Genomic DNA, 12,452 nt, shown 5'->3' on the forward strand with positions numbered 1-12,452 from the left:
AATTGATAAAAATCTCTACATAGCTGTGGTTTAAATATTGCATATGCTTCCTTTTGCTTACCTAAACACCTAACCATCACCCATGTCATACAGAAATCCTTATGCACTCTTCCAGTCCTCTGTACAGCATGTTATTTTAATTGAACTCAAGCCACCATGCCATAAAAAGAAAAAAAAGGAAACAAACCAAAAGGGGGGGGTGGGGGAGGGGCTTTTGGATTAGAATCCAAAGTCATTCTATGTTTTTTGATGATGTTCTGTGATTCCATGATTTGCAGGAGTTATTGTGAATCACAGAGAGAAACAGCTGCAAATAAATGTTTTCCCACCCCATTCTTTGGATTATAACTACTAACAAGCTACCAGATGATGGTTTACAGCTTCATCTGCTAATAAATTATAATTTTTAATTTTCTCATTAAACCGATAGTTAATAGTTTTGAAGACAATCTTATCCTAAAATCACCAGCTATGAAAAAGCAAACACTACAGGAACATTCACTTTTATAATAGGAAAAGAGAGATGCTTGAGCTTCATATCCACCTTTTGACTTTGATGAAAGGATGTAAAATATTCTCACAGCAATTATACTAACAGATAAACCTGATCACAGATGTCTAATATTCTATACAAGTAACATTAAAAAAATAATAATAAAATAATAAATCTAGATAACTAAAAGATATTTTAAATACAGTAAAATATCAAGGCAGAGATACCAATCTTTCTGTCCACATCTCTAACCTCACATTACTTGCATTACAAAGAAATCATGAAAATCCTCATATCACATAACATGATAAATACCAGTAATGGAAAATCAAAGACAGAGTATCTTCTTATACAATGAACACCTATAAAGGTAAACTATATGTGTGAAATACAATTTGCTGTTCCTGAGACACCACAGAAATACAGGAAAATCATTACATTTATAAGCAGACCTCAGGTATAGAATAGTCTCTCTCCTAATCTTTCCCAAGAAAAATTACCTAGTGTAACAATACCTCAAATCTAGTCCTAGTTCCTCTGGTTGGTATTGTCATTTCATGTGCTTCATTTCAGTGTTGTAAATTAAACAATTTCTTATTTAAGCAAATAAAAATGCTTCTCATTGCCCAATTTGCAACATTAAGTATGTACATTTAATGTGGTTTTTGTTAGTTTTTTGCTTTCTCTTATACAGCTTTCAGAGTCTCAATGAAAGTGGAAGTCTTCCAGATCACTACTTAATGTATTGGCATAGAAAAACATAAAATAGAAGAAATACACAGAGACAAGGGTCTCTGAATAATTTATCACACCATTATTTATGCTATTGCATAAATAGCTACACAATAATGTTTTAAAAGTGAACAGATTTTAGAAGAATAAAAAATAAGAAATATTGTTCTTCATTCAGTTTTCTCTTTTCTGAAGGGAGATTACATATTCAGAAAGACAGATAAATGATTTGTCTCACATTTTGTTTGCTTCGACCTTTATCAGGACTCTGTAGCTACCAAAGATTAATTAATCTCTTCAAATCCTCCTGGTCGTAACTTTTGCTCCATAGTCTTCTTTTCAGACTTACAATTTTCCATGCTTCTTTTTAAAAATGAAAAAATATTTCAGTTTCTGTACCCTGCAGAAATTCAAAGTCACTGAGCACTAATTGTGCATATCTGATATGCACAAATACAGATCTTCTGTCTTTTACAGCTCTTGTTTTAGGGACAACTTTTTTTTTTTTTTTCCATTATGAAATAATGAAATGAGTAGCTTCATGCTCCTCAAGTAATCAAACTAAGAAATGCACATACCTTATTTTTAACCAGCAGCTTGCTTTGTGTATTTTGATGATCACAGCTCAATTTAATCGGTGTTGCTTTATTTTTCATCTCCAGAAGTCTCTGAATTTCTTTCACCTGCAACTTCAATGTTCTGCTTTCTTCTTCCAAATTTTGCTTTTCTCCTTCAAGTCTCTCTCTCTTTCCCCATTCAGAGGTATTCTCAAGCTTCAACCTTTCTACCTGGGAAGAATTTATGGAGGGAGCAAGAGAACAAACAAAAAAGAAAGAAGAATAAGAAAGAAGAATAAAGAAAGAAGAAGAATAATACAATAAAATCTGTTTTTTATTATAAGAAGAAGCTCACAGCCTCACCTCAAGTAAGGTGGGCATCTTAAAAATCAGACCAAGATGTACTTTTCCATGGCATGTAAAATCAAGAACTTGAACAACAAGTTTTCATAAATTGTATTTCCAGAAAAGTAAAGCATAAGATAGATAACATTTTAAAATGGTAACTAGCAACCAAAATCTTATTTCTTTCCATTCTATTTATGGAACAACATTATTTAAAAAAAAAAATCTTTTAAAATACACTGAGATTGATTTTGGTCTGACAGTGTCAAAGTTCACTTCCTATTTCCCTAAAGATGAAATATAATCACCTTCTCACATATTGTCTGCTTTTACTTTAGAATTACTACAATGAATTTTCATTATACTGAAGTTATAAATTGTCTTCATCAGTAGATACTACTAATAACCAAAGGAAATATTTCACACTACTCTACTTCTTAACATTGCAATTAATAACCTTAACATAATTATCTTTTATAATCACTAGTGCTACCTTAATTTAGGATAAACAAGTTTTCTTAATTCATTAATCTAATCCACATACAGGAGGAATTAAAAGTAGCAACAAAAAGCCACATTACTAATCATAGGACGTAATTATCTCACAGCTGATTTTATTTACTCTTCAGAGACAAGGAGATAGTGCTTATGTCAAGAATGTAATAAATGCTTCTCAGATTTAAAAATAAAAAACAAAGGTAAAACAATTTGACCTTTATAGCACAAAACTGGTACTAACATATTTATTGGAAGATTATGATTGCAAGCACTTACTACTAATAAGTTATTATCAACAGATACTTATCAAAAGATTAAAACAGATTAAAATAGATTAAAAATGTGCAAATGAAAGATTCTGGTTCTTTCAATGGACAAAACCAACCAACCAACCAACCAAAAAAAAAAAAAAAATTAAAACTGCTCATGTACAAAAGTAAAAAGATTAGGATCTTTACAATTTTTAGTTCCATGAAGGAATCAACTATATGATAAAAGTATGGAGACTGACAACAGTGGAAGACACATTATTCTAAGCAAGGAAGGCTTTAGAAAGAAATAGAGAGGTATATTGTTTTGTTTTATTTTCAGATATTGCTTACTTTTATTCTAAAATAAATTTATGGCAGATAATGAAAAGCTGCTGAATGTAAAACAAAGAGAATGAGACATTACATCAGAGAAACCAAATTCAGACCCTGTTAATTTTAACAATGTGATTATCTTGCTAAATCAACTAATAAACTTTTATCTTCCCACCTTATTTCTACAAAACTTTCAGTTCTTTAAGGTCCTAGTTCTTCACATGTCTCATGGACCAGAAGTGTTCTCAGAAATGAAACTGAGCAAAGTGGTTGTATTATCAAGGCATAATACATGTGTATATGTACATATATATATGTACGTATATATATATATATATATATATATATTTAACCAGCTCCTCACAACTGAATTTAACTACTCTCAGAATTAGGCTTACCTGTTTTGACACAAAGCGTAACATCTTTTTACATTATTTTAAAGGAGATCCAGCCCTGCAACTAAACTCATAGGAAGAGTGGTGCTGTTGTATTAAAAGGTCTTCAGATAACCACAAAAGCCAACTCAAACTGTTTAAATGACAGGGTCATTTAAACCTTTGCTACCTTTGCTTCTTTCACAGAGAGTTCAACACAATGAGGCTGAGGAGCCTTTGTTCAAAAGAATGCTACGTGACACTATCAAGTCACATTGCTTGCACACTGAGAAGCCTGCTTTAGTCTTCCTGGTCTGACTATTTTATGTCATGGTCTTGACTGTAAATAAGTTGCACATACAGCAATATATGTAGATAATAAAACATAATTTTTACATATATGTAAAGAGACATACATATGTATACATATGTATACATATAGATAGGCACATGATAGACACTAAATGTTAGTGTCCTGTTCCAAGGACACTATACAATGTAGTAATAGATTTTAACAGAACACAGATAGGGATCAGAAGTGGGTGTGGTTTTGTTTGTTTATTGTCGTTGCTGTTTGAGAACACATCAATTATGATGGAAAACAGTGAATGTAAAAAAAATGTAAAAATGGAAAAACTGAGAAAAGTTATTCAATTTTATATTTAAATATTTTTTTATCCCTTAACTTGGCCAGCTATAGTGAGTCAGCTGCTCCTATTTTCCTCAGTCAAAACCATATCTTTAAGCGTAAATAGCTTATATATGTGGAAAAAAAATCACAAAAGAAATTGAATCACATTTCCTCTCAAAAGTAAAATAGCTTTCTAACTGAACTGTAGCCAGATAAGAGTGAAAGGATAAGTATATTACAACCTGTTGTCTAGTTGAAGATAGATACATACTTGGTAAAGTTCTTCCTAAGTAAAATCAAATATTAACAATGAGTCACAAAAATTAATCCATTTTAAGTCATTTCATTGTATTATTCATGCCATTTGAATTTTCTTAAATACTGAGCAAAGCCTCCAGGAAAGAAAATGTCAAGAAAAGATGAAACAATATGCATGAAAATATATATTCATTTAGAAGAATGGATCAAAATGAAAGTGAACAAACATATCAATCATTCATGCAGTTTGCTAGGATTCTCAAGAAAATATTTAAATTATCAAAGGACAAATGATCCTTTGAAATATATGTATTGTATTAAATATATATATATACATATAATCAAAGTACAAATAAATATTTTTGTCTGTCTAGTGAAGACAAAAATCATATTCAATGGAAAATAGAAAGTGTTAGTATTTACTAACAACAATCATATTCTTTTCCAAATATTTCTCTAGATAGTGTTTTAAATATGATAAACTAGATTTCCCCAGAGACTGAGCAAAGTAAGAAAAAAGAAAAACCAAAGTGTTTTTTTCTCCACAAGCATCATTACTGATAACGAAGACCAGCAGTGCTGATGATTCAGAACATTTCCATGTAAACATCAGAACCCAGTCATGATATTCTCAGTTTGAAAGTGAGATCCATACTACCTAAATCTTTCTGTCATTTAGGTATGAACACTTTATTAGCAAAAGGAATAAATGGGAAAACAGAGACAAAAGAACTCAGAAATTATAAGAATATACTCACTAGCAAATTCATTAGAGCCATATCCAAATTCTAAGCCCATTCACATAAATACAGAGACTAGGTATCAACTAAAAAAGTAACTTCTCAGAGGTAAAAATTGAATGGATTATGTTTAGAGTTATTTTATTCTGCCAACAAAAATATTATTCCTCAGGCTGTTCCTTTTATAATGGATTACATGTTCCTCTTACAAAAATAAATAAATAAATAAACCATGTACCCACTGTTAAAACTTTGGTAAGTATTAACACGTTGATATGCTGTTGAAGGTACTCTTTGGAGACAGCTCAAAACAGTTCTTAAAATTGAAATGGGCTTTTGATCTAAGATTATGTACAGTAGCAAGAAAGGAAGAAATATATTTCTTTTACTCTCTGCATCATATTGGCAGACTAACTGGGAACAAATTTTAATTTTTCAAACCATATACTACTATACAGTAATCATCTTTACATTATGGACTTCTCCATGTATAAAAATACTTTACACAGCTACTAAACTACTAACTTTGCTGTTGTAATTTTTCTTGTTTGTTTGTTTTTCCTGTCTGGGTAGAGAATGATACAGAGTGAAAAGCTTACATATTTTACATTTATGCTACCTCACAGTCTTCAAAATATAAAACTAAATCCTCTAGAATGTGATAAGCATCTGTACTAATATTAAACATGGAATAGGGATTGACCTTTCCTCTTTTTTATTTATATTTTTATTTATATTTATATTTTTATTTTTATTTTTTCCCCTCATGGTCTTCCCACTAGTGACAGGAGTCTAAGATGTTAACTGCAATGCTCAAAACTGTGCTAGATTCTCATGATGTCTTTAAACTTTATTCACTGAATTTATGTACAGTAACTAGAAAAAAAAGAATCATGTAGTTCTATTTACCAACAAATCATTTCTCCCTCAAATTGCTCAGATTTATAGTTGTTCAAACACTGTTCAGTGATTCACAAAATCTGTATCTTTCTGAATAAATATACAATCATAATGTCTTACAAATATCCATGATAGATTCGGTATACCAGAACCCCATAAGTTTTTACAAAACATTTGCCAAAACACACAACTACAGATTCTAAGCCTCAAAGCTCGCCTTTTCACAGTGATGATGCTAATCAATAGCAATTCATTTTTGGCTGACTTCACATAGAGTGAAATCACAAAGCTATCCAAGGTTGAATTTCAGTCAAGCAATTAAGTACAAGATGACTATCAAGCCAAGAGGTGATGTGAAAGATAAATTTACTTATCTGTGTCTGTAAAATTTAATTCAGTGCACCCAGGATGGCTACAAGCTCATGTCTACAATGACAATTTTTAATATTTATTATACCAGATACTCAAGGATCTCTAGAATATTCACAAAATGATTTTGCATATGTTAGTACATTTAATAGACAAGTTTGGTATCACTGATTTCAGTATAAATCACTGCTCAGCAGAGTATTAGAACTCATATGTTCTGAGATACTGTATTGGCTAATTTTCAGAATGTTAATAGTTCTTACTGGTTTGTTGTTCATTAGAGTTTTTCCAAACAATATCTTATGCTTATTAAACATGACATTTTTCATATAATGTTCTCAAGGTATTTGTTCTTCCATTCATCTTAAGTAAAGAAAGCAGGGGAGGTTGGTGGGTGAGGTGCCAGATTCCAACTTTCAGATAAAAAGATCAACTTCCTCTTGAGTGCCCAGTGCTCTGACAGGGTATGGGCTGCAGCGTGGAGATCTACTCCACCCATGGGCTGCAGGGGGACAGCCTGCTCCACCAGGGGCCACAGGGGAACTTCTGCTGTGGGGCCTGGAGCACATCCTGTCCTCCTGCACTGACCATGGTGTCTACAGGGCTGGTTCTTTCCCATTTTCTCACTCCTCTCTCCCAGCTGGTGTTGTGCAGCAGTTTTTTTTCCCTTCCTTATATTTGCTCTCCCAGAGGCTGAACCAGTGTTGCTCACTGTCTCAGAAGGCCACCATATTTGTGGAAGATTTGGGGAAGAGCATCTCTGGTCACAGGCTTGCCAAGCTGGTAAAGAGGGCTTTAAACTAGAGTTGCTGAGGGATGGGAACCTCCATCCTGGAGGAAAAGGGGCCTTTTTTTCCCTCAGTCTTCACTGACAAGAGAATATATGTACTTGATATATGTGGCTCTAGCCACAGGGGGAAAAAAAAAAAAAAAAGAAAAAAGAGTCAGGGAACTAAAGGCCAGTCAGTCTCACCTCTGTGCATGGCAAGATCATGGAGCAGATCCTTCTGGAAACTATGCAAAGGCAAACACTAAAAAAGGACAAATTAGTAACAGCCAACACGGCTTCACTAAGGGCAAATGATGCCTGACAAATATGGTGGCCTTCTGTGACAGGGTTACAGTACTGGTGGATGGGGAAAAGCAGACATCATCTACCTGGACTTGTGCAAAGCATTTGACACTGTCCCATGTGATATCCTTGTCTCTAAATGGAAAAGACGTGGATTTGACATATGGACAGTTGGTGGGTAAGAAATTGGCTGGATGGTGTCACACAAAAAGTTGCGGTCAATGGCTCAATGTCCAAATGGAGATTAGTGACAAGTGGTGTTCCTCATGAGTTGGTATTGGGACCAGTAATGTTTAACATCTTTGTTGGTGACATGGATAGTGGGATTGGGTGCACCCTCAGAAAGTTTGTGGATGACACCAAGCTGTGTGGTGCAGTCAACATGCTAGAAGGAAGGGATGCAATCAAGAGGGAACTGGACAGGCTTGAGAGGTGGGTCCCTTCAAAGCCAAACCATTCTATTAATCTACGATCCAGAGCTGAGCTCCAGCCCTGGTTCAGAATGGACTTGGCTTCCCACACCTTCCCCATCACTGTGGACTTGTCTAATAATCTGGACCTGAACCTGCTCTGCTGACCTGGCTTAAGTACTGTAGAACTGGGCCCCAGACAGCACTACATCAGCCTACCAGCTCTCCTTCACTTGGAAAGCAGTCTGCCTGTCTGCTCCCTGACAACATCGCAAACATACGTGTCTCTCATAACAAAAGAGCAAAGGAACAGTGTATGTTGGAGTCAGCAAACACTAACCTCTGGATAAAGTCTTTACTGACTTAAGAGAGAAAAATAGGAAAAAAAAAATATGAGTGAGTTTAGATTGGTCTTCGAGGTTTTGTTAAAAATGTTTTGTTTTGTTTTGTTTTGTTTTGTTTTTTAATATTCTGAAATAATCCTGAATACAATCTTCCCCAAAGTGCTGATTTTATAGAAGCAAAAGGCAGTGTGAAATCATTTACTCAAATTTGCTTTTTAAAAACCTGTGTATTTATGTATTTGCATTTAAAACAAAGACAGGAGAGATTCACATAAATTTAATTTAGATTGTAGATTATTAAACTTGGGAAAAGATATGAAAGTGTTTCTAGAGACCTATGATTTCCAGCTTTCAACAGGACAATGTAATTTTGATTTTATCTTTTATAGACCAACAGTGTTATCAGAAACAGAAAAATAATAATAATAAAACAGTTCAACCAGAAATTCTCTTTTTCACTTTTTAACAACAGTATTCTCTCTTGAATATTCTCCAAACATCTTAAAAACAAACAAACAAACAAACAAAAAACAGTTGCACAGTTGCTCTAGAAGATAATTCACATGTGCAAGGCCTTTTTCCAACTGAATTGGCTAATAACAGAACGTTTTCATTTATTTATTTATTTATAGTCTGAGCCTTGCTCAACGACACAGAAACATTAAATTCTAATACATCTGCTTTCATACTAATAATTTATAAGTAAGACAAATAAGACTTATAAACTCATGACCCAAAGAGGTAAGAATTCCCTTTTAATAAAAAGAAACCTCTGGCAACCTCAGTCAGATACTTGTAAACCACCTGTTTCATCTTACACAGACCAGAAATTAACATTTAAAATCAATGTTTTTTGTGCTTTACACAAAAAGCCCTGTACAGGGCTTATTCAGGTTTTAAAGTGAGAAGAATTAGTACACATTTTCAAGATTCTTGATTTCACCACTACTTTGTGCACGGAAGTCATTTCCAGTTACCTCCACCAAAAGTTATTCTGCAAACTTAAAGCAAAAGATTGAACTGAAAGCTGTGAGCCACAGATTGATTAGGAATTAGAGATCACAGTACTCTCCTAAATAAATAAAATAAAAATAAAAAACTATTGAAATAACAATAAAGTATACTGAATAAATTAGTGAATTTGTCTCTTACAGACATTTTCTTCAGAGATACTCAGTGTGCAATGTTTTTTTTAATTGCAGTTTTTTAATGATTGTTTACAGTATATGTGACTGTTTCTACAATTCTTTTAAGGAAACTAAAAAAAAAGTGATCAAATACTACTGGAATCCATAACACCCCTTTCACAGAAAATGGAAGACAAATGTTAGTTACATTTTTATTTGACAATTACCTCAATATTCAATATAGAAAAAAAAAATAGTCTGCTTTATTTCTGATTGTGAGCAAGTCTTCCAAGAACACCATTTAGGCCATCAGAAACTATAATGATAAATGATAAATGTTATTGTGTCTGGCAATATTTTAGGACACCAAGACCTGCAACAAATTTAACTTTTTTAATGAATGTTTATATTCATAACAATACACATATCTGAGCCCCAGCATGTTTAGTAATCAAATATTTCTTCCTTCTGGTGCTACTCAAATATTTAAGTCTGCTGCAAGCTGGTATTGTTGTACTATGTTGACATTAGAGAAAAGTTGCTGATTTATTGGCCTTTTTTTTTTTTTTTTTTTTTTTTTCATTTTCTCCATCTGATCATAGAGAAAATGCTTTGTGTGTATGGCTAATTTACCAAAAGAGTAAATCATGGAAAAAAATAAACAGAGAGGTATGAATAAGTTCAAGAAAAGGAAAATACTTGGAGTGAGGTGAGGGAAATTATCCTTTACCTCACATATCCTTCTTTCCATGTTGATTCTGGCACTGTTTTTATTGGTTTATTTTAAGTACAAGTTGTTATGGACTATGAATTATGTTAAAATAAATAAACATGAATATCTTTATTGAAAAGACTAGGAACTGTGTCCATTTTACATAATCCTTCATGCTGCTTAATAATGCTTCATAATGCTTCATGCATGCAGTTTGCAGTAACATACATTAACATACTGAACATAAAATCCTGATTATTCAGATGATGTTTACTGTGTTAATCTCTCAAATATCATCTGAGTGGATCATAGCATACCTGATGGAGTCCCATTTAAACCAATAGATTCACATGAAGAATTGCATAAAACCATCCTGCTTAATTTAGGGGAATCTATTATGGACTCAAGGAAAAAAAAAAATATTTGTTTTGTTTTGTTTTGTTTTTGTTTTTGTTTTTTCTTCAATGAGTATCAGAGAGAATTATCTATAATGACTGCCAAAATTCTACTTCCAGAAATTACCTGAAAATAATGAAAAAACTTCAGAGTAACTACTTTTACCTCCCTAAAAGGTAATTAACTACTTTTACCTCCCTTACCTTGGGATTGGTACACCAACACCAATCATGCGCTCATTTTTACTGTAAAATTATGAAGTGCCATTATTCTTATTTTAAACACAAGAGAAATATTTATATTTTTGGGGTGGAAAAAAAATAGGGAAGATGACCAGGTAAACACTGAAAGCTCCTTGCTGTATGACAGCATTCTTCACTGTAATCACAATTCGTAAAAAGATTGAAACCAGTGAAATATACAAACTGTCGTTGTCTAACAAGTTGTACAATACTGCAGCTACCAGTTTCACATTTTCATATACAAATAACAAGTTATTGAAAAAAAAAATCTAGGAAACCAGGAACTAGAAAGGACTTCTATATGACGCATATGCAAACATGTGATTTAAATATTTTCTAGTCATAAACTATAAGGACAATTCTGTCAAGTAGACTTTCTTTTGGGCTTACAAAAAAAAAAAAAAAAAAAAAAAACTTGAAAGTTTGGATTACTTTTTTCTGTGTGTGTACAAGATTTTATTTTATTTTTTTCTGATACATTTTGTGCTTTTTTAGCTGTCTCTTCTCCCATAAAATGTCTATTTTCATATTTACACAATTATATGATTCCCACTCAGGCCCCTATTATCTCAAATTACCTCTGGTTTTGTGTACCATTATGTAAATAATAAAAAATAATATTATGTAACCCCACTGGCCCACAAGATAAATTTTGGTTTTGACAGAAAAAAATAGTAAATATTCCTGGTAAACTATGACGTAATTGATGATCAGATTTAGAATTTAAAACTGAAGAGAAGTATCTGGGTTCCTTCTGAAGTCTATATACATCAGATTAAATTAAAATTCAAAAATCTACCTAAAAGGCTTGCTACACATATATTTTATTTTGCATCTACATGCAATAAGCTCAGAAAAAAAGTCTACTACAAAACACCTACAATCTCTTTAAGAGACCCATGAAGGGGAAATGCTATGTCAGTGTGTAGGGCAGAAAGACCATAAGGTCTCTTCTCCAGGTTGAAAAACCCAAAATCTCTCAGACTGTCTTCATAGGACAGGTGCTCCAAACCTCCAATCATCTTTGTAGCATTCCTCTGGACTTGCACCAACAGGTCTATGTCCTTACAATAGGGGTTCCAGAGCTGAATGCAGTACTCCAGGTGGTCTCACAAGAGCAGAGTAAAGGGGAAGAATCACTTCCCTTGACTTTCTTTCCATAATTATTTTGGTATGGCCCAGAATGTGGTTGGCTTTCTGGGCTGCAAGCACACATTGCTGGCTCATGCTGTTTTTCATCCACCAGTACTCCCCAGTCCTTCTGTGGTGGTTTTACCGTGCTGGGCAGCTAAACCCCACAACCGCTCTCTCACTCCCCCTCCTTTAGATAAGGAGGGGGAGAAGTAAAGCAAAGAACAACTCACGGGTTGAGATAAGGATAATTTAATTAAAGGGAAATAATTATAATAACTAAATAAAGACTACCATGAACTAAACAATTTAACTAAGGGGAAATAAAAGGGAAAGGGGAAAAAGGGAGGAAAACAAACAAACAAAATAAATGAAAGCTATATGGAAGTGCAGAGGAAAGAAATTACTCTCTACTTCCCACAAATGAGCGATGATTGACCACGTCCTTGAAGCAAGGCCTCAACGCACGCAGCTGGCGTTCGAGAGGAGGACCGACGTCTTCTCAACGAGAGCCCACCCCTCCCCTCTTCTTCCTGT

General features: G+C 33.4%; 1 protein-coding gene across 13 annotated transcripts in view; it reads right to left on the minus strand.

Annotated features, from left to right (window-relative positions):
• The window catches only part of CCDC102B (coiled-coil domain containing 102B), a 172,995-nt gene that overhangs the window by 118,833 nt on the left and 41,710 nt on the right, over positions 1-12,452 (minus strand). For 11 of the 13 annotated variants that reach the window (XM_084511403.1, XM_084511393.1, XM_084511404.1 and 8 more), the window contains one exon: positions 1,804-2,013. In XM_084511403.1, coding sequence (XP_084367529.1) covers positions 1,804-2,013 — 210 coding nt within the window. Of the gene's footprint in view, positions 1-794; positions 1,626-1,803; positions 2,014-12,452 lie in introns of those variants that run through there. The other 2 variants (XM_084511396.1, XM_084511395.1) reach the window with 2 other exon arrangements.

This window comes from Aythya ferina, assembly GCF_964211825.1.
Source record: "Aythya ferina genome assembly, chromosome: 2".
In the NCBI taxonomy this organism is placed as follows: domain Eukaryota; kingdom Metazoa; phylum Chordata; class Aves; order Anseriformes; family Anatidae; genus Aythya; species Aythya ferina.